This window comes from Camarhynchus parvulus, chromosome 1 (genome assembly GCF_901933205.1).
Source record: "Camarhynchus parvulus chromosome 1, STF_HiC, whole genome shotgun sequence".
NCBI classification, from domain to species: Eukaryota; Metazoa; Chordata; class Aves; order Passeriformes; family Thraupidae; genus Camarhynchus; species Camarhynchus parvulus.
Window position 1 is genome coordinate 98,761,509 of NC_044571.1, and position 26,594 is coordinate 98,788,102.

Sequence of the window (26,594 nt, forward strand, 5' to 3'; positions counted from 1 at the left end):
GTTAGAAAACAAACCACCACCAAGACAAATATGTTGTGGCTTATGTTTTTCATTTGAGAGTCATCCCAGCCTCTTTTTCAGCACCTCAAAGCCCTTTTCTGGCCACATTCATTAAGGGATTAATCTATTAAGCCCAAGCTGACAGAGTTGGGATGTGGGGGAGGGCACATTGCACTTTCACTTAGCTGTAGTGACTTGCTCACTCTGCATCTGGGGCTCACAGAAAGTAACTCACACACTCAATTCTCTAGCATTCCCCCACAAAATCCCTCTTTCCCCTTCCAAGCAGAGAAGCTCCTGTACAATTCACCATGACAGACTCACAGAGCAGACCAGAAGGTTACTGAATATGCCCACAAGAGGCTAGGAACACCAACAGTGAAGGACACAGTAATTAGGACAGGATTTTGGAATCACTGCCTAGATACAAGCTAGGTTCCCCTACATGAGAGTTCAGATCCAGGTGACAAGCACTGTGATGAATTAACAATTCAGGAAGACTCAAAGATCCAGATTCAAGTACATAAAACATTTCCCTGGTTTCAAACACATTGATCTTGCACCGTAAATTGAACAGCTAATGTTAGAAGTTACCTTATACACTGTTAACTGGCGATGCAGGGCTAAACCATGGGATGAACACAAGAAGCCCCATTCCAACCAGATCAGAAACCATGTAGTCTTGGCTTTTTGCCAGCCCTGGTGAGCCTCCTGTCTCTGTGTCTGATGGATGAGGCTCAAGCCCCTGCCCTTGCCAAGCAACCTGCCATCTCAGGCAAGTTACATGCCTCCTCTGAGTCACCATAGCCCTGAGGTGCACTTGGCACATGATGAAAACCTGCCTGTGCACTCCTCCTTAGCTTGATTACAAATGCTTTGGGTTTCTTTTAAAAAGTTCCCCAGCTATGATACCTGTCACATCCACAGTCATGTGAGAACACAGTACCCATGGCTTCAAACCAACTGCAGGCAGAGTTTGGAACTGTACCTAATAACATGATTGCTGTGTCATAGCTGTCAGGGGCATAGAGGAAGAGGTGGGTGAGCAGCCTAGGTGGGAAAAACTGTTCCTTTTTTAAAACATGTGGAGCAACACATCTATGTGTGTTCTCAGAGGAGTGAGTCTGTCCCACACAATTGTGATTTCCAAAGGCAATACATCTCCACATGACCAAATCCCTGACCTTCTTCCTCTCCTTGGTGTCACAGACCAAGTCCTTTGTGTGTTGTTTCTCCTTAACCATGTCCTACTTTTTTGCTTCCCCTCTCTGTGCTACTCATCACTCTCATTTCCCCTCTGAAGAAGCCTGGGGCCTGACCTAACACCACACTGAAAAACAGCTCATACTTTGTAGCCTCTCTCATGCATTTTTGGCTGAGTGAAGGCTGATGTAGGTTGGACATGGTGGCAGCACGCTTCAGTACAGTTTCCAGAGCTAAATGCTGGGAAGAAGCTGCTTTGCCTTTGCCGTGTCCCCTCGGGGCTGTTGGGACTGGCCAGAGCAGGCTGGGCCATGGCCCCAGCTCTGTGCTCAGCAGGAATGTGAGAGCAGCACCCAGATCACACCCCTGGCCCTTGCCCTACCCTGTCCCCTTCAGCAGTCAGCACGGAATGAGAGGGGAACAAAGAACCAGAACAAATACTTGGCAATAGTGCCTCAGCACTCTCTCCTAGCTGTCAGGACTTTGTCATTCAGGGATTTTTAGCCTGGTCAAACAGGATATTTTTGGCTATCTACGTCAGGAACAGCACAAAGGGCATTGTGCCCTGTTTGCTACTTTCCCAGCTGAGAACCCTGGCTGCAAGCTAACTCCAAGGCAAGCCAGTGGACATTCCCCAAATCCTCCCCCCTTGGGCCATCCAAGAGACTCCCCAGTGTGTGCCAGGCAGCCAACGCTCTCCCTGTGCCATGACCCTGCACACACAGCAGCCCTTGGGCTCACGGGGCAGTGGACACAGAGCCACCACTGTAGGATGCCCTACAGCCCTTGAACACTCCGACTGACTCACAGGATGCATCTCCTAAATTTTTCTTCCATCATTTAAGTAAAAACTGTTCATAAGATAGAGAAGCAATGACCATGCCTTCACCCTTTTTTAAAATGAAGTGGTTTAAGGATGTCCTGTGGGTCAGTCAGGCTGCAAAAACCCTCAAAGAAGGAAGCCTAGATTATGTACGAGCTTTTATTATATGTCAGGCCTGACACACCAACAGAGATAAACATCAGGGTGCTTCAGTGCTAGGTCTCATGTCAGGCACAGATCACCCCTCTCCAAATATAAATCACATTAAAAAAATTACTTAGAGTGAATTTAATCTATAAACCATAGCGTGAAACTCCTACCCAACACACAGCACACAATATAATAGGTAAAACTAAGGGAATTACTATGCAGCTATAAAAATATAAAAGACATGTGGTTGCAGCAAACAAGATAAACTGAGACTAAATCAGATTAAATGGTTCAAGTAAACTTGCCCTCTTTATTAGGAACTTTTCATTCTCTGAGCTTTTTGGCTATTTAAATTGTTTTTCTGATTGCATCAGGAAACAAGACAGTAGAGCCTTCTGTATATTGTAAGCATTACAATAACATACATATATTAGAAAAAAACAAGTTCTTTGAAAACAAGTTCTTTCTCTAACATACAGAGTTCTTCACTGCTCCCAACAGAGAGTAAGAGCCTTCCAAACAGCCTAAATATATATTATCTGGACTTAAGGAGTAGGTGCTTTAAAAATGAAAAACACATTTGTGTCTGAAGTTTTTTGCTATTACTTAAACTGTCATGAAGGTAAGAATGTTCTATTGCACACTTCTGCAACAAAACCAAAGCAAAACCCCAGCATCCTCCACTCCTCTAGAAGGCAACTTCAAACCTTCATCTTTGTCATGTACCCATGAAATTGTCACCTGCAGTACATAAAAAGTTGTACAAACACTTGTGGTAAGCAAAGTTTCCATGTTTAATTGCTTACCTATAACAAGTAAAGCAATGAAAAATGGTAATTAAATCTCATGAAGCAGTGCTACATTTGCAGATGAAATTAGAAGCAACTGAAAACTTGACAAAAGGGAAGCTTTTGCTTTTCATCCTCCCTTCTCATCAACAATTCAACTAACATTTTTACTAAATTTCTAGAAGGAAGAAATCAGCCTAAGAATATACACGTGAGAAACAAGATTCAAAATATTACAGTGCAACACTAATATATATAAAATGGAGTTTACTTACATTATAAATAAATGACTCTGAAATCTTCTAATAAAAACAATAAAAGTAGTTTCTTTCACTGGAATTTGAGAGAGCTGGATTTTAAATGAAGAAATTAAAAAATAAATATCTAATGAAAGACTAATAATCAAAATTATCAGTACAAGAATGAAAATATAAAAAATAATACAATGTCTTCCTTTCAAAGGAAGAAAATGCAAAGAAAGGGAAGACAAGGCTTTGAAAATCTTGTAAATTAATTTTTTATGTGTTGAGGAAGATACTTAACAGATGCTGAGAAATTCTTTTCCAGTCCTGTTTCACATTAAGTAACTTCAAAAATAACCAACACCTTAACCTAAGTCCCTATTAAAATCCATTTAGAAGTTTAAAGAAACTGATTTTAAAATATTTTATTGCTTCTGTGTTTGCATATCCCATACATACACAACTCAATATGATGAGATAGTTGGTAACAAGAGAAATGCAAAACTGTTCATAGATCACCTGAATGACATCTAAAAGCACAGTGTCCCTAAACACAGGCAAATCCTCAGATTCTTCATTTCTCTTCCCTATTTCAGAGCCCAAAAAATAAAATCTTGAGCCTCATTCTAAACCAACTGGCAATTTCCCTGAAGTTCATTACCGATAAGTTAGTTCATCTGTTGTTAAAAAATTAATCTAATTATCTAAAGGATGAGGTTCTACCAGAAGGCAATTAGACACCTTTTCTAATAGCAGTTCTGTTCTTTCTTTCTCAACTGTCAAAGCACTCAAAAGAATATTTTCTTCTCTCTCTGTGCTTGGTAGCTAACAGTGATATAAAGCGGCTGTTGAGGAGCAGTAGCAAGCACTACAACACCCAAAGAGGACACATGCAGCCACAACATTTTCACACACAATATGGCTTTATGAGTTAAACCTAATGGTCAGTCCACAAATTCAGTAGTTTCCTTCAAAGAAGTCTGAAGTCCTATTTCCATGAGTATTATTAGGATAGAGTTGTTATTCAGGATGAAAGCCTTTACCTATTATAAAAATCACAACTGGAAAAGATGAAAGTTCATTTTTCATTGTGGTAGTTTACTTTCCCAGACCTGAATTGGTGTGGCCTCTTTTCAGTAGAGGATAAATTGCCATTACCATATTAAAGTAAGCAATAGTTACCTAACACTAATGTATGGGCAGATGCTGTGTGAGGCAGTTGGCAGTAGGAACCAGCAAATTGGACCTCTTAACTGCTGATTTGAAAAGCTAAGAATAGGTGCCATTTCAGTGTACACAATCCCTCCAGACATGTTTAAACATTTTTAAATTGTAAAGTTTATAGATGGATAGTACTGATGCCTTTTACATGCTAAAATCATTTCTATTTGTTTTTAAACTACTTCTCAGTTGCCCTTTAAAATGAACACAAGAAGAAAGACTGTTGCTGTAGCTGGCAGCATTGGCTCTCTTAGGGCTCCGGCAATAAGAGCACAAAGTTCCTTAGGAGAGCAGCAAACCTAACAAGGAGTGAAACTTTTTTTAACATAAAATTATTTTGATAATTTTACTCTGTGCAACCTGTCAATTTGCCTTATTAATCTTCTCCGTTTGCTCACAAAGACTCAACTTGGTTTTGACACAAGCCAGTGAAGACTGGCTTTGGCCTGAGTGGGACCAAAGATAAGACAGCATGGAACACTTCTCTGCTGTTTAATTTGGGAGTTGACTTCATCACAAACTGTTTTCAAAGTGCTTCTAGTTAAAACTGTAGACAGGCTCAATCAAGTAAGCAGCAGTAAATGCCACGCCGGGAGGCAGAGAGCCACCAGCTGTCAGCCCAGCAAACCTGGGTCTGTGCCAAGCAGATGTGTGGGGGCAACTCTGGGCACGCTCAGCTTTTGGGCGCAGGGTGTGCCACCTTTTGTATTGGCAGCAGTGGAGTTCATGAAGAAATGACAGAACTGCCAGACCCTGAAGAGGAGTCACTGTGTGGCCTTGACCACCACTGCCAAAGCACACCAGGGGCTCTCAGGTCACTCGGCTCCCCGTCCAGACTCAGGGTATGAAGGACACACCAGAGGGCAGCCCGCCTTCGCAGGACCGTAAGGGAATGGCTGCAGCTCGCAGGCAATGGAAACACTTTCATTGGCAAATGAAACACTTTCACTGCTAAATGAAACACTTTCACTGCCAAATGCTTTAAGCTTCAAGTAGGCAAGCCTGCAACTTGAACTTGCAGAAACTGCCTGAGACAGTGTTTTCGCTGAGGTCACAAAACACACATATGGTCACTAATGATAAATCAAGGAGTAGACAGTGTATCAAAGCTCAAAAGAAATTCAGCAGCACAAGAAACCAAACTAAAATAGTGGCTATTTGCACTATTTAGCAGCCATCTGTAAACAACAAAGGTACCTTACTAGGCTGCTCAATTAAATTTCAGCAAATATTTCATGACTTAATTCTACAGCTATTGTGATTGTGCTTCTTTATTGGTGGCTTTGGTACACTCCCTTCACATTTCTAATTAGGACTTTGAAACAAGACACTGTGTTTCTCTGACACACAGGTGGAGGAGACATCCCTTAAGCTCTGGAATGCTGAGAGAAAGACCATTCCCAAAATCCTTCCTAGGTTTCACACACTGTTCTGAGCAACAAGACCCTGGCAACAGAATCAGTGTCACATGGATTATATTAGGCATACAGTGCAGATAACTAGTAAAGCTAATAACCCAAATAGTCTCTTATTGAATCCTGCCAATTTAATTTAAGGTGCTCTCTAATAATCTCAGGTATGAGTGATAAGCTTGAAGGAATCAACCTTGCAGGAAGATATGGCCTGAAGAGTCAACTCCTCTTTACCACCCTTTCACAGCTACCCAGACTTTAAGGCCACCCTACTTATCCCGCATGCAAGTACAGTACCCAGAGTTCCTCCGTATCGTCCAGCCTCATTCCACAGCTCAAAAGAGCCACTGTACTTGGGCTATAGCAAAAGGCGACATAAGGATACCTACTTGTGCTAAGTTTGCAGAGGGCACACATAAGATAAAAACGCATCTATTTGATTCTTAACAATTATTTCATTAGGGTGCAGGTTATGTGGCAAGTAATGAGCCACAGACATCTCCCAAGCATCCACAAAGTGCACAGCAATTCCTGAGAACATTTTCCTCATGACAGAATCGAGCTGAAAGGAATACCAGTCACTGTTGAAGAGGCTCACTTCCGGCCCAAGCTCCTGCACGTTGGCGGTTCTGATGACGATCATGGTCTTGGGGCTGCGGTCCAGCAGCTGCAGAACGGCCCTGCGGATGTTCCTGAGGCGGCGGATGTACACCTCCACGGGGAAGGTGCTGAAGTGGGACCAGATGGTGATGGCAATGACGGTGTTCCTGCCACCCACGATGCTGTTGAGCTCGTTGGCGATGTAGCGCAGCTCGCTGCTGAACACGGTGGAGAAGCGGATGGGCGGCCCGTGGCAGCGGAACTTCAGCAGGATGTTGTGCTTCAGGTCCACCGACATGAAAGGGCCCACGTTCTTAGGGCTGCCCAGGTTAAATTCCACCAGATCTGAAAGCCCAGGAGCAAGCGTTAGCAAAAGACTAAGAACTTCAAGCTGTCAACAAGATGCTCAGAGCACAGGGCAAAGCAGGAGTAGATAAGGAAACCTGACCATATTTCAAAGAACTCTAAAACTAAACAGAAGGTGAGCATCATTTTTCAGAGTGGAGTTTATGGGTGCTGCAGGACAGCACATTTGGATTTCATAAGGCTGGCAATGCCTTTTCCATGTTTGCCAAACTATTTCCTTCTCTCTAGTAAAAAATAAATTTTCCAAATAGTCATTTTTACTCTCTGAATCCAGGGTTCACAAGAACCCTCCTAGTAATTTTAGGACTCCACTAAATTTAAAGATTACATCAAGTTGTAGGAATTAAGGCAGCTCAAAGACTGTATTCCAATACAACTGAAGTGGTTCAGGGGAAAGGGATGAGCAAGGCAGGAATATTTAATTGCCTACTGAAATTCTTCTACTTAAGTAACTTGAATAATGAAAAGGGCCCCAAAACCTATAAATAACAATGGAGGTAATTTGCTACTTCATTCCAAAATCTCTCCTGTGACTGGGGTGCTGTAAGGCCTTACAAAGGCAACCCAAGTGATTTCCTGCCACCTTAACTCACAACCACAGCAGCAGTCCTGTTACAAGGGCAACTTTGCAGATACCTGGTGGCCCCATTTACAAGACCTACATGTTTTCAGTGACTGCTCAAACATTTGGCTGTCTGCAGGGCTTATGATGAGGTTTTGTCTTTCCTCTTCCTTTGTTTTGTCACTGTCACTCAGTAAAACCAGCTCCGTGTCTGAGATGTGAGAAATAAAGTTTTGTAAGGGTCCTTAAGGACAAAGCTAAATAACAAAAAATTACCTGGAACAAATGCTGTCAAATATTCAAACCACTGCCTTATTGTAGAGTCTCCAAACAAGTGGATTACTTTTCCTTGTAAGCACTCAGTTATATCATCTGATTTGTTAAAATTATGGATCCAATGTGTTCTGGACCTCCACTGGTCTTCATAATAATAACCAGAAGGGGAAGCTGTGGGATCTTCAGCTCTGCCCATACTGCTTGAATCTGGAAGAGAAAAATCCTTTGAAATTAACATGCAACCAAAGCAGCCTCCATAATCTTCACCGACATGTAGTCAGCGACTGCTGACAAGAGCTGGGTGGCCGATCATAGTTCAACTTGGTTTAAATTAAACGGTATCTCTGCCGCTAATGTAAAAACGTATCTGCCACCTTTCTCCGTGCACTAGAGGTGCTCAGCGGCGGGTGTTTGCCCGGCAGAAGGAGCGGAGGCAGGAGGCCGGCGGAGCATCCTCCCCGTCCCGCTGCAGAGGGAGCGGAGGCAGGAGGCCGGCGGAGCATCCTCCCCGTCCCGCTGCAGAGGAGCGGAGGCAGGAGGCCGGCGGAGCATCCTCCCCGTCCCGCTGCGGATCCAGCGCGGCGGCCGCCCTGCCGCGGCGCGCTGCTGCCCTCCAGCGGCCGGCCCGCGCACTGCAGAGCTGCTCGGCGGGGACACCGACCCTCGGTGGACAGCCTGGCAACGCCCAGAAAAACATCCAAAAAAACCGAAACAACCCACCAAAAACGAGGGCAGCCTGGCAACACCCAGAGAAACATCCAACAAACCCCAAAACAAACCAACAAAACCCCCAAAAAGACCGAAACAAACCCCCAAAGAACTACTCCTACGGAATTACACATAACTCTTCTACAGTGCCGAGTTAAGTCTCAACTATAAAGCCTCCAAACCCAGAAAATGCTAGAATTGAAGCTATGAGAAAAAATGGTGTATGTGCCGTTTGAATATGATAATTAAGAGAGTCTCTAATTCCATGGATTTCTTACTTTCTCTCCGCTATCCAGCCCCCTCCCCCCATTTACTGCCTGGGACAGGCAGCTCCCTGAGGGGCAACTACACATCAGGGAAGCTCTGCTCCATAGGGATGCCCTTTTCACTTGCAGAAGTTGAGCAATACCTTACAAGCAAAGGTATCAGGATAACAGGAGATTACAGGAAGAGAAACTGCAACCTCATGGTTATATCAGCCAAATATTGCCATATTTCTCTTAGTAACCAGGGTGATATTGGTACATCAAAGTTCTGTAAGGCTGTTTCAAGTTCCTCCTTTGCCATTTGTGTATTCAAATACCTCAACTGAACAAGCATGGAGATCCTCCCCAGCACAAACACCAGCTGCATGGAGCAGACACTTCCAGCTGTTTAGACACTTCTACTCACCTTGGTGTGGGGACTGCTAAGAACAGTCCATGCCCTGTCATAACTTACAGCTGCTTGATAAAGCACACCTTGCCTTGGCCAAAATCATGCCAGGGACTGTTTGAATGATGTAAAAGTACAAACAGTGGAATTCCAAGGCCCAAAAGCATCCTCTGATAGATGCTTCATTATAACACAGATAGAACCAACCATAACCATCTTTCCTAATAAGCATTTTTAATTGCTCTTTTTCTATTCAATACCCTCTGCATGCTGTATTAGAGGATGATAACCTCCTCAGACCTCATAGGAACACTAAAAAGCAAACTACTATACAATTACATTTTTATAACACAAATAATATAATCACAATTACCACAAAACAAAGCCATCAGAAAATTCTCTGGATGATTCTTTAAACCTGACAGCAGAAACAAGGAAGAAAAAAAACAAACTAGCTAATAATGTGAACTCATCTAATATTTATTAACGGGAGGAAGGGAAAAAGAAGCCTTCACATGGCCATGCATTTAAATACTAATTCAGAATGTGAATTCAGAACTTGAGTTTGTTTGATTCTACGTTTTGATGCAAAAGCAATTCAATTATTTACCTTTTAGATGGATACTTTTATATAGATAAGAGTGGTACTAGAACAACTTGTTGGTGCCCCACAGTAAATCAAGTCTGTGTATAGTATCATACCACATTTGGCCCAGAATTCAGAATTGGCCCTTATTTTGAGATTTTATAAAAGAGAATAAAAGCTCCAATCTGAAATTAAAAAGCAAGGATAGAAATAAAAACTTGTATTTCAGAAAAAGAAATGTTTTTAAAAACTTGATCTACATTTACCACCACACAGAAAAATCTGTACAAAAAGAACAACAGCAGAACAAAGAGTTTGTGTGTATCATCAGTCCTAACCAATCCACACATTCATGAGCATTATAGCAATGAGTTCAGTTTATTTATTCAGAGATGGCTGTACTTGGAAGGAATTTCCCTGAGGAAATGCGCTAGGCGTATCCACCCTTTATAACTCAGCATTAATTGTCAGGACATAATAAGCAGGCTTTGATCATTCTTAGCTCCTGGAAGAAGGGTGGCAATCAGATTTTGAATTTGCAGCAGTTTCTGCCAGGAAGCACACAGGATGAAAAAAGCAACAGAAACACATCAGCTAAAGGATCTGGACAAAGAAAAGAGGTGGAGGGTAAAATGCTGCAAATCTAGCAGCAGAACTGTATTTTTTTAGTGAACAGTAAAACTAAAGGCAAGAAATGCCCTAAGATGCCTTCTGTTCAGACTTTATTGCTCATGTCAGTAACTCTACCTTAAAAGTCTCTTATAACCTTATGAAAAACAAATATGAAAAGTTTTCATTTAAGAAATAATTCTCTGTGTATCACATTTTATGCAGACTTTTTAGAAGCATAAAAAGCTTGCTTTTGGTTATGAATGAGATAAAATCTGAGTTCATTTTAGTACAGACTGTCTTTGTTCTGTTCTTAGAAAGGGCACAGAACAATTAGGTTCTGGTCCAGAACTGTAGATTCTGACATCCTGTGGTAACACAAATTATAGTAATACTTAAAAGCAAGTTATCAAAATCTGTTAGACAACATTCTTAACAAAGAAAGAAATTAAGAAACACCACACAGCTGTTTTCATTAGATTGAGAGTTTGGTAAGCAGTTACTCTAAGACATTTTACACTGTAAGTAAACGCTAGGGGAAATAAAAGGCATTTTTGGCAAGAGAACAAAGTTCTCTCTTCTTTTGCTAATAATCCCATTTATGTATGTAATTTCAGAAAAAAAAATTCAGTATTTCTGAACTTGTATTAACACCCAAAAGCCTTCATCATCTCAATAGAAATCTGATACTGATTTTTTTGCCATGTTAAAAAATCCCCAAATTATTATTTGATGCCCGTTGTTCTTTTTATAAATGGAATTATGAATTACAAACAAGAATCTTATGCAGTTCACCTTACCTGTAAATGCCTTGGGCTTTACAATGACTGAATCAGGTCCACTGGAGAGTATTGGCCTTTTGATATTCACATCACTTGAACAAAAAAATGAACACAGAAATATTTGTAAGTTATGGTGAAACTTGGAAGTAGTATTAATCTCTTTTTTTTTCTTACTCCACTTCAAACAAGCACACAGTACTACAAATTTTTACTCTAAGTTTACTCTACTTCCTACAGCTGAATTCATTCCACATTTACTTTGAGACCATCATTGCTATTCTCGATCCAAATTCAAAATTTCATGGCACTGACACAAATCTTGTGCAAGCTTGTACTAACACAAATCTCAATAAAGCAGTCAGGCTGTCAGAGGTCTGCAGGAAGCTTTTGGGGATTTGCCCCAAAGATGTTCCCAGCTTGCAGAACTTGTGGGGACAAACCACTACAAGGGTACAGGGCCACAGCAGCAGCTCCCAGCTGAGTAATACTGAGAACTTGTTCTGTTTTTGCTACTGTTTTGAAGAGAATCCTTGTCTATTTTTTTTCCTCCATCTAAGCAATAAATTATTTGGAATTTCTTTAAGCCACTTCGGTCAAGGATCTCAGAGCTGAATGAAACAAACAAACAAATAAACAATCAAAACTAAACCAAGAAAAACACCTTTCCCATTCCCATATGGAAACATCACCATAATAAATATAAGCTATATTTTACAGGTGGACTGGCAGAGACACAGAAAGTCAAATGACCCATTTACAAACTTGATATAGAAGAGCCAAAAAAAACCCCACTGAAGCTTGCTTTTTATTTCTGGTCTTGGTTATGAACATGCACACATACTTTCCTAAATTACACTATTTGGAGCTGCTACCCTAAAATCTTTCCCAATTTAAACCTCAAGTGAACGTAGTGCCAAAAGACTTTCCTACAACATCTTTGTTGGAGAGCAAGGCATTAGCCTACATCTACAACTCTGACACTACACAGTGACTAACTTTATCTAAATTCAGCTGTGTAATTTCATACAGAAGCAGTTCTTTCACACATACACAGGCAATAAGAGATGGTTTGGGGTTTTTTTAATGCTGAATGCAGAAATAAAATATGACTGTGAAACTAATTTAGTTTGACACTTGAAATAACATACACAGATCATTTCCATTTGCATGGGTATTGCTCAGCAATTTGTTCTACCAGGTGTTTCCTTTATGAAAATTGTTTATATGATTTGAAAGTCATATTGAGCAACAAGGAACACATTTAAGACAATCTTTGACGAGGACAAAAACAATTGGTAATTTCTGTGAAAATGAGCCTAAAACCTGGATCCTTTTTGGGTAGTTTAGATTTGGACAAAAATACTTCTCAAAGCATTGTTATTAATATTGCAAGTGCGGGTATGGAAACAGAAAATAAGGAAACAGTCCCCCAAACCACCACCAGATTTAGACAGCATGCTTTTGTGAAATTCAGCAGGGTTGAATTCAAAGCACAGAAAGAGAACTACATGCCAAGTTTCTTTAAGATTGCTAAGATTTTTGCACAGCTGAATGGAGGAGAACACACTATTCAACAACTAATACCAAACACCTGGTCCTGCAGAAATACTCCTCCTCTAAGGCTCTGTGTCATATTTAAGCAATTGGCTAATGTTCATATTAAAAAAACCAAACAAAACAACTTGACTGAATATACATAAATCCAACAACATACAAACCTTTGGAAAAAGAGGCTTTCCTCTTGTGTCAGAAGACCTTTCAGATATCCACCTTTGGCATGGTTGATTCGGCTGGCACAGGACAGTTTTCGAGGCTTGTAACAGAACCATGGCTCACCCGTGTAGAGATCTGTGAAGTTACAGACTGGGAGACCTGCAGGCAAGCAAACGTTGCACTCTGTAGTCTCTGAATACCTCCCAGACTTGAAGGAGCTTTTGAAATAGACTCTGTCCGGCCTTTCCTCCCGCAAACGCAGGAGGACTTGGATGGCTTCACTCGGATGGACAAGTGACACAGAAACTTTGACCTCTCCCGGCCAAAGCAAGGTAAAGAAGACTTTGTAAAGGCCATTGTGGCAATCTACAATCCTTCCTGCTGCTCCAGCTTTCAGCCCAGGAGAGTGAATTCGTGCTTGTAAATAGTCTCCACCATACTGCTTGGGTTTTCCTTGGAAATCCTTCATACGAACGAGTACCTCCAACTGATCACCCACCTTGAAGAACCTGCTGGGTTTCACAATCACAAAGTCACTGTGTGTGGGATCAGTGCTCTGTGCAAAGGGGATTTTGCCATCAGGGGGCTTTGGCCACTGTATTGCAGCAAGCAAGGATTCCTGCTCCGCTTGTTCCCGTTTGGACAAGGTCTGCTCCGTGTACCCACAGTAAGGCTTCCTGGTGGTTTTGGCTGTCTGGGACAGAGAATGCTGGACATTGTTTTCTGTTATCCAATTCGATCCTGAAACTGTGTCATCATCCAGGTGCTGGGGAGAAAAAGATGACCTGAAGCTGTGCTGTGAAATGAAACACTGGGAATAATGGATGCTTTGTTGGGAAACAATCCCAAGAACTGAGCTTTGCTTTACAGAGCTTTGAAGCTGACCAAATGAAGCAACTTCACTAGAAGACCCAAATCTGTTACTTTGACCACGAGATTTCTAAGGAAACAGGTGGGCAAGCTGTAGTTATCCTGCTTTGGCAAACAAGCATTTAAAGAGCATACATCCAATGTATGTTTCAGCTACCAGTACACGCTCCAAATATCAGCAATGTGAAAACAAATGACAAAAGGTGTCACAGACACATTTTATGAAAAATCCTTTTGCTAGGATTTTTTCTCCTGAGAAGCTGAGAGGCCTCAGAAACGAAATGTAAACAATAATTATCTGCTGCTGTGGAATGCAACAGGTGCATCTTTGATTGGTCCATGTTGGTTGTTTCTAATTAATGGCCAATCACAGTCAGCTGGCTCAGACTCTCTGAGAGTCAGAAGCTTTTATTATTCATTCCTTTCTATTCCTTGCTAGCCTTCTGACGAAATCCTTTCTTCTATTCTTTTAGTATAATTTTAATATATTATTTTCTTTTAATAGAATGTATATCATAAAATAATAAATCAGCCTTCTCAAACATGGAGCCAAGATTCTCATCTCTTCCCTTGTCCTGGGACCCCTGCGAACACCCCCACAAAAAGGTTGGATGATTCAATTGTAACTCATGCTTCCTTTTCTTCTGCAGTAACATTTTAGTCTTGGGGCACCATGAGTTCTAATAGCTGCCCCATGTAATGCAGGGAAATAGGTTTTCTTTGAGATGTTACATTGAAGGTTAAGCTGATGCACCCCTGCACATGCCTTCCAGAGAGGTTTACTGCATGTGGCAGCTGCACTCATTTATCTGGTCACACTCACATCTCTTCTCGGCCAATTATCTGAAATGCATGTTTCCCTGTAGTGTACACATTAAAAGAAATAAAAGAACAAAAGCCCAGATCCTCCTGGGACAATGAATTCATGAGCCAGTGAGCCAGTAAAATAGTACAGGACAAGCTAGGACCAAACTCCTGCTTATTCATAAATCTTATTTGTAAGATTTTAAAATCTATATACAGCTGCTTCTAGCACCAAATGAAACAGCAAGCAAAGCATCCCCTAATCACACAAGAGTTTATAAATTAAAATACTTAAATACAAAACTAAACTAAGAGAGGGGGCTTCTGCTGCAACTTAATAAAACTGTATTTTGTGCAAAAATATCAGTGTCCCAAACTGTATTTGCATGCAAATGACTGCAGATACCATCTTCTTTATGACATCACATAATTTTGCTGGTTTGCATTAGGAAAATTTTAAAAATAGCAATCTAAGATGCCAGAGGTACCCATGAGATTTCTAATCAGCAAATTAAGAAAAACCTCTTCAAATAGACACAAAATCAACAGTTAATGAGCAATTAATTACCAGGTATATGTAGTAGAACTTATTCATAATTCTATTTCATAAAGAAGGAAAATAGTTTTTCAAGAAAAGATTTAAATTATACAGTGTACCATTCACATAGCATCAGATTATATGCTCATTTAGATTTGAAAGATTGCTAAAAGATCCAAACTACATTATTTGAAATCTTTAAAAATACCATTCTACTTACCAATACTTCAGTGTTTTCCATTTACTTCCTCCTTAACTAATTACTCACTGCTAACTACTTTTAAATGTCTTGTACTAAAATCACAACACTCATATTAATGCTTTATTCATTGTTATAAACCTTTCTTAGGCCATGGAAATATCAGCAGTGTCTTAAAATCATTTGAGCCACACTGAGATTCAACATACTTATTTAGAAGAAAGGTAAAACTAACAAGCAATAAAAACATACAGGCTTTTGAAGTCTGTGACATAAATTGGTTTTGATCAGCTTTAAAGTAAGAGGATGAGCACATGAGGATGTAGGATGGATACACAAAATCTTTGTTTGATATCCAAGTTAACTATAAAACCTGAAACTGTAAATTGCTACACTGTAGCTCTAAAACATAAATTTACATATACCCATCTATACACCAGATGTTAACATCACAATAGAAGCTTTTGCTTCTGTTTTATAGCCCCACACAAGATTTAATAAATTTTCCCTGAAGGCCATAATTCATAATTATTTTTGTTTTCCATCACAGCAAGCCAAGCTGCAGATGTATGCTGCACATTACTTTTATTAGTCCAGTAAATTTCAGCCAAAGCTCAGAGTGAATCTCAGGCACAGTTCTACTTTAAAGCTTACCTACATGCATTCTTGAATTAAGCCAAGTTTCTATTTTTGGATACCTTCACAACTTCTTCCCTTCACTTGTTCATGCATAAATATATATATATATATATAACAGAAAATACTGCATGGAAATATTTTTAAAACTCAGCTATATATTTTGATGCATCCAATAAGCCAGCAACAATGTCTCAGCATAAATATTTATGTATTTTCCTAAAGAGGGGTGGAAAGGGAGAATATGTGCTAGGATTAATTGTTGTTTTCAGTGTAAGTTCCCAATAGAAAGTTTCTGGTTTTCAGTTGGTTCTTCAATGGGTGGTACTTTGGGTTGGTGGACATGGGAAAATCCTTTCAAATTAAGAAGAGATGGTCATCTAAGACAGCTTATAAACTGATGCATCCCTAATTTTAATCTTCTATAAATTTCCTCGGGGTTTTTAACACAGTCTTTCTGTCAGAGATGTAGAGATGCCATTTCTGGCCCAGCTAGGCTTTCTGAAGTCTTTCCAGAGGCATACCTCTATCTTTCAGTGGGAAAGGGTGCAGAGAACACCAAGCCAACTGTTGTATTGTACTAAATAGTTTATTTAGTTGTCTTTGTATGGATGATGGGAGAACCACAGATTCGACAGCCAACAAACTCATTCAGAGTATGGTTTGATGGCTCCAAATCAGTCCACCTACACAGACTTTTAGCAGAGCATAAGGCCAAAGCTCTTCACTTGTATGCAGCTGAGAACAAGGACATGCACTGTCACTTCAACATCTCCAGGTTATGTCCCACTAAGCAGAACAGATCCTACCACAAATATTTCCTCAGTCTATCTTCAAAGGGCCTGAGGGGGAAGCTCCATGAAGGTAAAAGCAGAGCTTCTTCAACATCCTGAAGGAGCATTCTTTCTCCAGCATCCTTGTTCATCTTTACAGCCCTCTTTCAAGCCCAACTAGGACACTATATTGTTGCATACAAGCTTATGTGTGAAAATAAGCTAGACCATATATGCTATTCACAGGATAAAATATTGCACAGATTCTCTTTGCCAGTAAAGGCAGAAGAAGCTTCAGAGTCAATTAAGACACCAAAGATCCCTGACTGGAAAACAAAAGCTTTCCAAACCATCTTCCTTTCTTAAGTGTTTCCCAGGCTCAGCTCCAAACAAGTACTTAAGTTCCCCTGCCCCTACAAAAACACAAGGCCTGTTCTGAGGTAAATAATTAGCTTAGTTTTCCCCACTTCATTTCCTACTCCCTCTTGGCGTTTCCAAATCTCTCTGGCTCCTCTCTGTTGTCATACTGAGACTGTGCAGAATGGGGGGCTTTCTGTTGTAGTTAGTAGCTAAACTAAACAAAGTTCCTTTATGAAAAGCAGATAGAGAGGATTTCTCAAGAGTGCTCTTCCTTTATGACACAGATTCTTTTAGTGTTGATGACAGGCTCCATGTTGGATAACACCTGCTTTGCTTATTTCCATGTATACTCCATTCATGGTGTCATGTATTTAAAGTGCAATTCCCAAGGGGCGTTGTTTGTTTGTTTGTTGGGTTCGAGAGTTTTTTTGTTTGTGTGGGAGGAGTTTGTTTAGTTTTTTCTGCTTTTTTGGGGTTTTTTTCTAGATTTTTTTTTTAATTTACCACATTTTGAAGCTGATCAGAACCCAAATGTGACCACAAAGTAATTTAATGGCTGTCTGCCAAGTAACACAGGCAGGACAGAAGAGATTACATGTCAGCTAAGCACAAATAAATCCACTAGCAGTTCCTGCATTAGAGATGTCATAAAAAAGAAAAAAATGAAAATGTATTTTTATGAGAACTAATGGAAGTTTCAGCTCATCTCCTCAGCTTTTGGCATTCTCACCGCCAACTAAGCAAAAATTAGGTACAACATATAGATTAACCCAGGCAATAATGCTCTCAAAGATACTCTAGATGGGTCACAGAGTACTTGGGAAGATCTGCAATGAACACCTGTACTCAGTTAAACACCACAGTGTAGGTGGCTGATGAAAACATTGAGTATTTCCATCGCTGCTGAAAACGGGGAACTCCACCTCAAAGCCCAGTATCTTCCACCAGCTGTTAACTCCTGCCTTGGCCTCAACAGCTGCTGCAAACCTGCCTAAGTCACTGCCACTAGAACAGGAAACTGCACAGGAGATTCCCAGGCAACAGGCACAGTGGGGAAATAACAGTTCCAGGAGACAGCACCTGAATCGGAACAAATATCAATTTCTGAAAGGTCAGTCATCTTATATTCAGCAATTTTATACTCAAGGTACTTTATTTGTTGTCTATGACGGATACGAAATCAAAATTCTCTATCATTACCATCTCACAGCACTGAGGGGCTGCTAAACTACTCTAAGTGTCAAAGCCAGTCCTCAAAAGCCATCACCTGGCAGTCAAATGTTCCAGAAATAATTGGAATAAGATAAAGTTATCTTTTGTAGGCACCTGCAGTTTAGCAGCAAGAATTTAAAACTATGTTACATAGTTCTTTTGTTCAGTTTCAGCTATCTGTCACTGTCCTGGCAAGAAACGTCCCTTCTCACCCACAGACTCTCTCTTCTAGGTGCTTTTAAATAAAATAGCACTCACAACCAATCCCAAAGTGGTTCTGTCACCCTAAAGGCCACTGGTACAAATACACAAACCCTCCTGCATCCTGAGAGCATGATGTTTGGGCAACATCCTGATACTTCTCAAAAAATTACTGAACATTTTATCTGTCTGGCTATATTCACAGAAAAAAAAATTCTAATAAAATAAAATCACATTTCTTCTGGTACTGTATGATCAACTATGTGACCTCAAGGGAATAGTTATTCCATAACAAAAAGCAAAATAAATAATAAGCAGGCTACCAAACTTTTTGTGGACAGCTTGTTGGGTTTTTAAACACAAGATAAGAAAAGTAAAATTCTGACATGGGTATGACTACTGGGAGGGTGTCATTAGTAGTTTAAGAAATTAAGAGGAAACATTCCAACATGAAAAGGTATAAAATCCTAAAGCAAAAAAGAAGGGACACTAGCTGACAATTGCCTTAGATCTTGAGCTTTAGCCAGCTAGGTTGGGTGATTTAGGGATGAGAAGTATGTCTGATGCACTTACAAACACATTCTCAACAGTAACCAACAATAAGGTCTCCTTCCAGAGCCTGAACAGATTTGGTCACAGATATTCTGTGAAAGTGTTATAAGATTTTTTCTGGCTTTGATCTCTGACTGAAAAGAATCAGCATAAATGCCTATATTAGACTGCCTGGAAAACTGAGCCAAGACAAATACAGGAGCAGGTCCATTCAGAAAAGTCATGACAACAAAAGTGGTTAGAGTTGCACGTCATAGCGTAAAGATTTATCAGGAACACAATACTTAACTGAGGTTAGAATAGCAGATATGCAAAGGGCAACAAAGTCATAAAGAAACTTATCATGGACAGTGCCCAGAAAAAGCACAGAGTGAACACCCAACCTGCATTTTCCATTTTACTCTCGAAGCACTGGCAGAGCCCTTTTCTCCAAGAAATGTAATTTTAAAATAGAAAGAAAACAGTTTAAGATTCTAAATATCAACACTCCTCAGGCAACATCCTAGGTCAAAACCCAAAACAAAATAAAACCACAGAAGGAGAAAACAAAAGCTACCTCCTACAAACAAAATGGATCATGCTAACTTGAACGAAAAGTCCATCAAACACAATCTTTTGATTGCCAGTAGTTTCCAACAGCCGCTATATAGGAAAAGAAAACAAACTGAACATGCTGTGCCATTTCCTCCTGTAGACTTAACACACTTTTTAGCCCTTTATGGTTTAGATTTCTTAAACACCAGGGTAAATATCTTAAGATCTAGTACCCCCAATGGACTTTTCTTCTGTGCATTCATCCAGTTTTTGAATATATGCATTTAGTAACTACAAAGACTTGCTGCAAAAGCTTCTGCAGCTTTGCTGCAATCCTTAAAAAAAATATCCCTGCTTCCTTTAAAATCAGCCTCTGCAGTTTTTATTTAATGTGCCCACTAGTACTGGAATATATAACAAACACTCATTCTTCAGTTATTGATCCTGAATCATTTGTGGTTTTAGACTTCCCAAACATCTTCCTTACCATTACATGATCCTCTTCCAATTCAATTGTATTTTGTGTGGGGTGAGGGCCACACAGCTCCTCTTTTGGATCATTTCATCTGGGCATCACTAGCCAGGAGGAAGGAATATTCTGCAAGCAGCATATACACAACTTAAAAGCATAAAGCATTTACTGACTGGCTGACATGCACAAAGGACAGCTATAATTTAACAAGGTGTTAGGCTAACCATTACCATGCTCATCCACCAAATGCAGCACTGGAATACCTGGCCAGGCAGGCAGCCAGTGGGCAGGGTCAGCCTCCAGGGCTCCTGCAGACACATCCTCATCCTCGACTTTAATCTGGCCTTACTGACTAAGCAGTTTGAAAGTACCTCTGCACTGAAGTGAGAAGTAAAATGAAGAAATATGCAAGACAGATACAGCACAGGGAAAAGGGGAAAGGTAAACAAAAATTGCATCAGACAGGCTGGAGATGAACAAGCTAGTAACAGCTCTGCAGAAAAAGACCTAGGGATTCCAGGAGACAGCAAACTCACCACGTGTCAGCAGCACAGCATTGTGGCAAAGAATTAACAAGATCCTAACCAGGTGATTGAGCAAAGTTAGAGTTCTCCTCAATTAGACCATGGTGAAGCCACACCTAGACAACTGTGTCTGGTTTTCAGACAACCCATGCCAGAGTAAAGCTGGCAAGACCAGCTAAGAACCCTTGAGATGCTTAGGGAACTGGAATGACACTAAGGGAACCAAAGCATCTTTTTTTAATTCTAGAGAAGACCAAAAGGGAGCCTCACTGCAGTCTGTCACTAACCACAGGGGAGTCACAGAGGAACTGGAGTTAAAGTTCCAACACTCCAATAGGATAAAAGGCAACTACTTGTTGCACTTAAGGCAAACATTCTTCCCTCCAAGAGGGATGCAGCATTGCAACAGGTTGCCTAGGTAGGTCGTGAAATATGAGTGTCCTTGAATATGGTTGAAAGTCAAAACACCCGGTTGCAATCCAAGCTAACTCTGATGCTAGCCTTTTTAGGAGGGTGTTGGATTAAATACCTCCAGACATGCCTTCAACTATGAATTTTCTGTGATTCCAATTTATAGCTAAATGCTGTCAGTCAGACAATTCTAACCTCACACTCAGAAGCCAATAATGTTGCTCAAGCCATCTTGGAGAAGAAACAGGCTCCACTTACCTCTAACTGGAAAAAGTTATGGACCAGCACCACAACAGCCAGCACTGCCATGAGCAGGCAGAAGAGCTGCAGTCTGAACGAGTCACGCCACATGGTCCATCCGTGCCTTTCCCTCCCATGTTACACATTGCCATGGCTTCCATTCACCACAAATGTGAATGTCATTTCGTCTCAGCAGGGCACAAGAGAATTCAGCTGGCTTCCACTTCATTCCTGCAAATGCATTTATAAAAACTGTATTAAGTCTCAGAAAGTTACTAGAAGTCAAGTTTTGCACTGAAAGCTTACAAATGGTGGGGCAATAACCAGCACAACAGAACAGTCAAAAGAGATTATTTTTATATTATTTATATAATCTGAACACCGTTATCTATCATGTTACATAATTCTCTTGGATCTGCCAAAGCAAACCTTAATCATAAAGCTGGTCTCACCTGCAGTGGATACCAAAACAAAATGCAAAAGAAGAGTGCAAGATTTCATTCTGGCAATCAAAAAGACCAAAACAAATTACCATCACCCTATTTATCTGTTAGGCCACACCACCACTATCCAGACTGAAACAGAAATTCATGGGTTTGGACATCTCCCATTAACTTTTATAGCAGAAACTTGTGGATTTGGACATCTCTCATTAACTTTTATAGCAGAAACTTGTGGGTTTAGACATGTCTCATTTACCTGTTTACACAACTTAATGGTAAGTTGTTATTAAACACTGGTGTCTGAAACAAATTTGGATAAGCAAGGTAAAACTTACTTCCTCCAGTCTTCTGCTTGAGAAGAGGGGAAAAATAAATCAACTGTAGCATTAAAGAGGAGATACCTAAGAGAGTCAAAAGCACTAAAATTTAACTTCATGCACCATCTGTAACATTACATTACATCTCCCCGTTCTGCTTTTTTATCATTGCTTTTATCTCAGGTACTCATATGCAGCTCTAAAAAATAAAGAAATAAACTTCTGGAAAGAATACAATGTGTTGTGATTTGGTGTTTCTGGTTCTTTAAATGTAATAATAGTACTGTCTTTCATAAACTTAACTTTCATAAAATATCATTCCTTTAAGGTTGCTTGATGACTGATCTGCTATAAAATCACAGACTTTACAGCCACTGATAAAGTTCTCAATGCTTGCTCAGAATGACTCTTAAGCCTTCCTTTCTTTCAGAGAAGGACAATTTTGAGGCAGTCTTTTTGCAAACAAAATGGTACTGTTCTTGCAGAAGCTCTAAACTTGGAAACAGAAAACAGATGGCAAGAAGAGACACTCAAAAGACACCAATCTCTCCAAACCAAACATCCTCAAAGCAGCATTACTCATACAACCATGAACCAAGTGCAACAACAGAATCAAACGATTATATAAACTTGGTATAACTTTCCATAAATAGTATAACTGAGAATTTATACAATTAAGATATAATACATAGTACCTATAATTTTAAGACTATATGAAAAATGCTGTGTAAATTTAAATGAAACACAATGAAACATTAAATATCAAGATTAAAAACTTATTTATCAAATGAATACAGGCTAGAAAACTGAAATACATTACTGGTATAACCAGGACAGCCTCAAAATAGACCACACATCAAATTGCTTTACAAGGATTATAGGGATTATAACTTCAAATGCTTTGCTGAGAATTAGAGAGATTGCATTTCTGACCAATGAACTAGCATTGAAAGAGCAAGACATCCATTAAAGTGAAAGTCAAAATGCCAAAAAAATGCAGCTTTGTTGGAAAACAGTTCTGCACTAATATGAAATTTGCATAAAACAGCAGCTTGGGTCATAAATTGATACTAAATATACCTAGAGTACATGAAAATGCTAATTTAAGGACAAATATGTCCATTTGAGGAAGAAAAACAAATACATTAGACAAAACCAGAATTTTCAATTCTGTTGCTGAGAATTCTTTCCACATCTCTGAAAAGCACAAGACATTGAAAATGTAATTTCATATGCCTAAAATTTCAGATGTAATTTTAGATGCCTAAAAATACCACAAACACTTTTCCATATATATATATATATATATATATTAGTCAAATTTTTAGTCAAATATATATAGTCAAAACTATATATATTTTTAGTCAATTTTTTTCTGTATTGTGCAGATGTCACATGCCCTAATACATGTGTAATTTAAATGTACAGGTTTAGAGCTTTCTTTATGCTAAAGGCTTACTATACTACTAGTTTCATCACAATTGGTGAACTATTGATCCTGTTCATATTTTGTATAAGGGAAGCCCATAAATACACCAAAAAGCCTTAGGACTCACCCTACTCCTGAAATGTTCTCTGAAGCCATCCACACAAAAGGCCCATAACCTTGGAAACAATACATTAAAAATAAATATATTTATAGAAACACACACAAATATGTCTTAGTAAAATTTATACATTGTTGGTTTGCTTACAGTGGCATAAAATAGAATGGCAGTTACAACTTTTTAACTGTAAAATCACTTTAGTTTCTACAATTAGAAGTATTTCTACAATTAGAAGATTTTGTTGAGGTATTTTATTCTTTTAAACTTCAATGTTGTGCACTTGAATTTTCTGCTATTTATTGCTAAGTATTACTTCTCTCAGCTTTGTTCCATGTTACCACAAGCCCCATTTTACCCAATGTTAAAAACAAAAACGGATTTAATGACATTTTTATGAATACGTCATTAAATTACACCGCATGCTCCATTACAGGATTGTTGCTTTGGGTTTTTTTACAAGTTGTCAATTACTGTCAGCTCTCTATCCCCACAGCTCTCTGAGCCAGCAGCGTTACAAAGGCAGGTATGAGTGCAACCTCTCCAAATTCTGCCATGCAGATCTCCGAGGCACAGAGGAGCCGCTACCTCTGGCGATGCCCAAACCATGTCACTGGGGCACAGGGGCTTGATGCTCGCCCAGCTGCCAGCACGGAAAAACAGATTTGCTGCTGTTTGCCGCAGATTCCGCCCTGGTCCCCGGGGCACGGGGAGCTGGCGGCCCCCAGCCCGCTGATATCCCAGGGCAGCGCCGCAGCCCCCGCGGAACACGGGACCGGACCCGCACCACCGGGCCAGGGACGGGGGCAGCGAGCAGGAAGCACCGCTGCCGGCAGTGCGAGCCGCACAGCTCCGCTTTATTGCCTCAAAGGTACTTTTAGGATGCCGCGGGATGGGCATCCCCGGGGAGCGGCACAAGGCAGCCCCGGCGTGCCGGGGAGCGGCACAAGGCACCCCTGGACCGGCAGGAAGCTCCTTCAGCCGCCGCCTCGCTGCACCCGAGCGGCGCGGGCAGCGCGGCCCTGCGGGCGGGCGGACCCGGCCCCGGCCGCGGGGGATCGGAGCAGGGCATCCGCCAGCCTCTGGACCCCGCACCCGCCTCCCGCCCCGGGCCTCCCCCAGCGTCCCCGGGCCCGCCGCCCTCCGGCTACCGCGCCGGGCTTTCCTTTCCCCCGCTCCCCAGACGAGCCGCGCCAGGCCGCGCCGCCCGCGCCCCCTCACCGCAGCCCCCGGCGCTCCCCCGGGCCAGGCGGCGGCCTCGCCCCCGGCCCGGAGGCGCTGGCTGTAAAAGCCCGGCTCCCGCCGCCCCTCCCTCCTGCCCGCCCCTCACACAGCGGCAGCGGCCGCCGCACCTCCTCCCGCCCCGCCCCGATAGCGGCGCTGGCCCCGCCGCAGCTGCCGCAGCCTCTGTGCTAGGAAGGGGCCATGGAAAGGGAAACAGACACAAAACCCAACAAAAACAACACCAAAGTCCCTGTAATTTTTGAGCCACGGCAGGTGAAGCCTAGGAAAGCAGCATATGGGAGGGTGACGCGGCGCCAAGCGCTATGGCCTGGGTGGCATCGCCACGGTCCCCAGCCAAGGGAGAAGGCTCTGACACGAACCATTGCAGCTCAAACGCTGCCGAGCCTGAGGGCGAACGGAGCAGGAAGCAGCAGAGGCGGCGTCTTGGACAGAGAGAAGGTTGTGAAAGGAGACCCTGGACCCAGAGCAGCTGCAGGGGCTGAGCGGGGGATGCAGGCACGGCCCGGCACAGCCGAACCGGGCAAACGCAGCTGCATTGAGGGCAGGACTTCAAGATGCTTGATGAGAACGTGACACAGTCAGTGCTGAGCTTCGCACCGTGCACCAGAGCCGGGTGGCACTTTCAATCTGCAGGACACCTGCAATTAGTTCTGTAAACACTTGTAAACGCTGCGTGAGTTTGGGAATGCCAAAACACTCACCTGCCAGAAGTTCTTTGTATGAATACAGCTTAAGGGCTTGAGCTTATTTTCACTAAGGAATATGTGGGTTGCTTAAAACCAGAAACAAGACAGAGCAGCTGAAATGTTCTTGTGAACACAGTATTTTAGCCATTAGAAATTGCCTACTTCTGCCTTCTGCCCCAGCCATAGCTATTTTGAAGATCTTACCTCTATTTTTCTTCTTTCTTCATCTTACAACAGCAGTTACCTGGTAGAGATAGAAAGGAAAATCTCAACAGGCACCAGCTTTTATTTCTATTATACACTATAGGTCAAGAATTGAAAGCCATCTGGCTGTACAAGCAGAACACATTAAAAAGACAGTATTTTGAAAGATAATTGGTACTGATTTTTTTCCCTCTCACTACACAAAGTCTATAAGTTCTGCAGCAGTGTCATTTCTCTCCACTCTTGCCTCATGAGCCATGCAGTGCATCAAATTCCCCTACATACCCTGCAGCTCAAAGTGCAACCCAAGGCAAAACTTGTGTGCTGAATGCCAAGCATTATCCCATCTCTTAATATATCTGGAGTGATGTTGGGGGTGAAGGTATGGAAGGTGACAACGCTGAGAAAACCTGTCACATCTAAGGAAATAGGTACTGCCATGCTATCTTTTGCCACATTTTACATTTCACCTCCCCTCAGAGATGGGAAGTGATCCCCCCCACTACTTCTCTCCATAAATTCTTCAGTTATCATTATAGTTAGTCTTGATGAAGGCCTAATAATGAATTAAATATGCCTTTCTAATCTCTAACATGGTAAGTAGTTTTGCACAGAGACCAGAAACCAATTACTCTGTGTTTGCCCCCATGTTCTACAAAAAGCCCCATGTAAAAGTCTGTTTGGGTTGAGAGTCAGTGGCATTAGTGAGGTCTGTTCAACCTCATCACCACACAACATCTAAATGTCATTAGTGCCAAAAGAAGTACAGCTTAAGCAGCTGATGACCACCTTACATCCTTGTTTATCACACCAGAAACACTTGCTAGTTATTTTGATTTGACTACAGAAAGCTAGATAATGAAAAATAATCAGTCTTTCCTTATTTTTTTCCAGAATTATATGCAGTAAGATGAAGTTATGCTGGACCCTTGGCCCCATTGCCCTTCTCTCTCTTATCTACAAAAAATAATCAATAAAACACAGTATTTTTGATTATGTATATGGGACTACTGAACCCATTCTTGATTATAGGCAAGTGTTGAGGAATGTTTTGGTTTGCTCCCTGAGGCAAACTAAAACACGCTTTTGTGCTGAAGTATGGTGAGGTTTAACAAACAATGCATTGGACAGTCT

At 41.2% G+C, this 26,594-nt stretch overlaps 1 protein-coding gene across 3 annotated transcripts; it reads right to left on the minus strand.

The window, feature by feature from the left end:
- NXPE3 (neurexophilin and PC-esterase domain family member 3) lies at positions 1–25,478 on the minus strand. Of its 3 annotated transcripts, none has more exons than XM_030953770.1 (7): positions 25,461–25,478; positions 23,338–23,386; positions 21,040–21,252; positions 12,701–13,461; positions 11,001–11,074; positions 7,644–7,850; positions 1–6,784 (listed from the first exon to the last, which is right to left on the minus strand). In XM_030953770.1, exons 3-7 carry the CDS (start codon positions 21,130–21,132, stop codon positions 6,234–6,236), a joined length of 1,686 nt encoding a protein of 561 aa, XP_030809630.1. In that variant the 5' UTR covers positions 21,133–21,252; positions 23,338–23,386; positions 25,461–25,478; the 3' UTR covers positions 1–6,233. The 3 variants fall into 3 exon arrangements, with proteins under 3 accessions (XP_030809630.1, XP_030809613.1, XP_030809622.1); XM_030953753.1 differs by lacking the exon at positions 25,461–25,478 and adding an exon at positions 24,547–24,643; XM_030953762.1 differs by lacking the exon at positions 25,461–25,478 and having other exon boundaries at positions 23,338–24,249.
- Between the last annotated feature and the right edge of the window lie 1,116 nt (positions 25,479–26,594).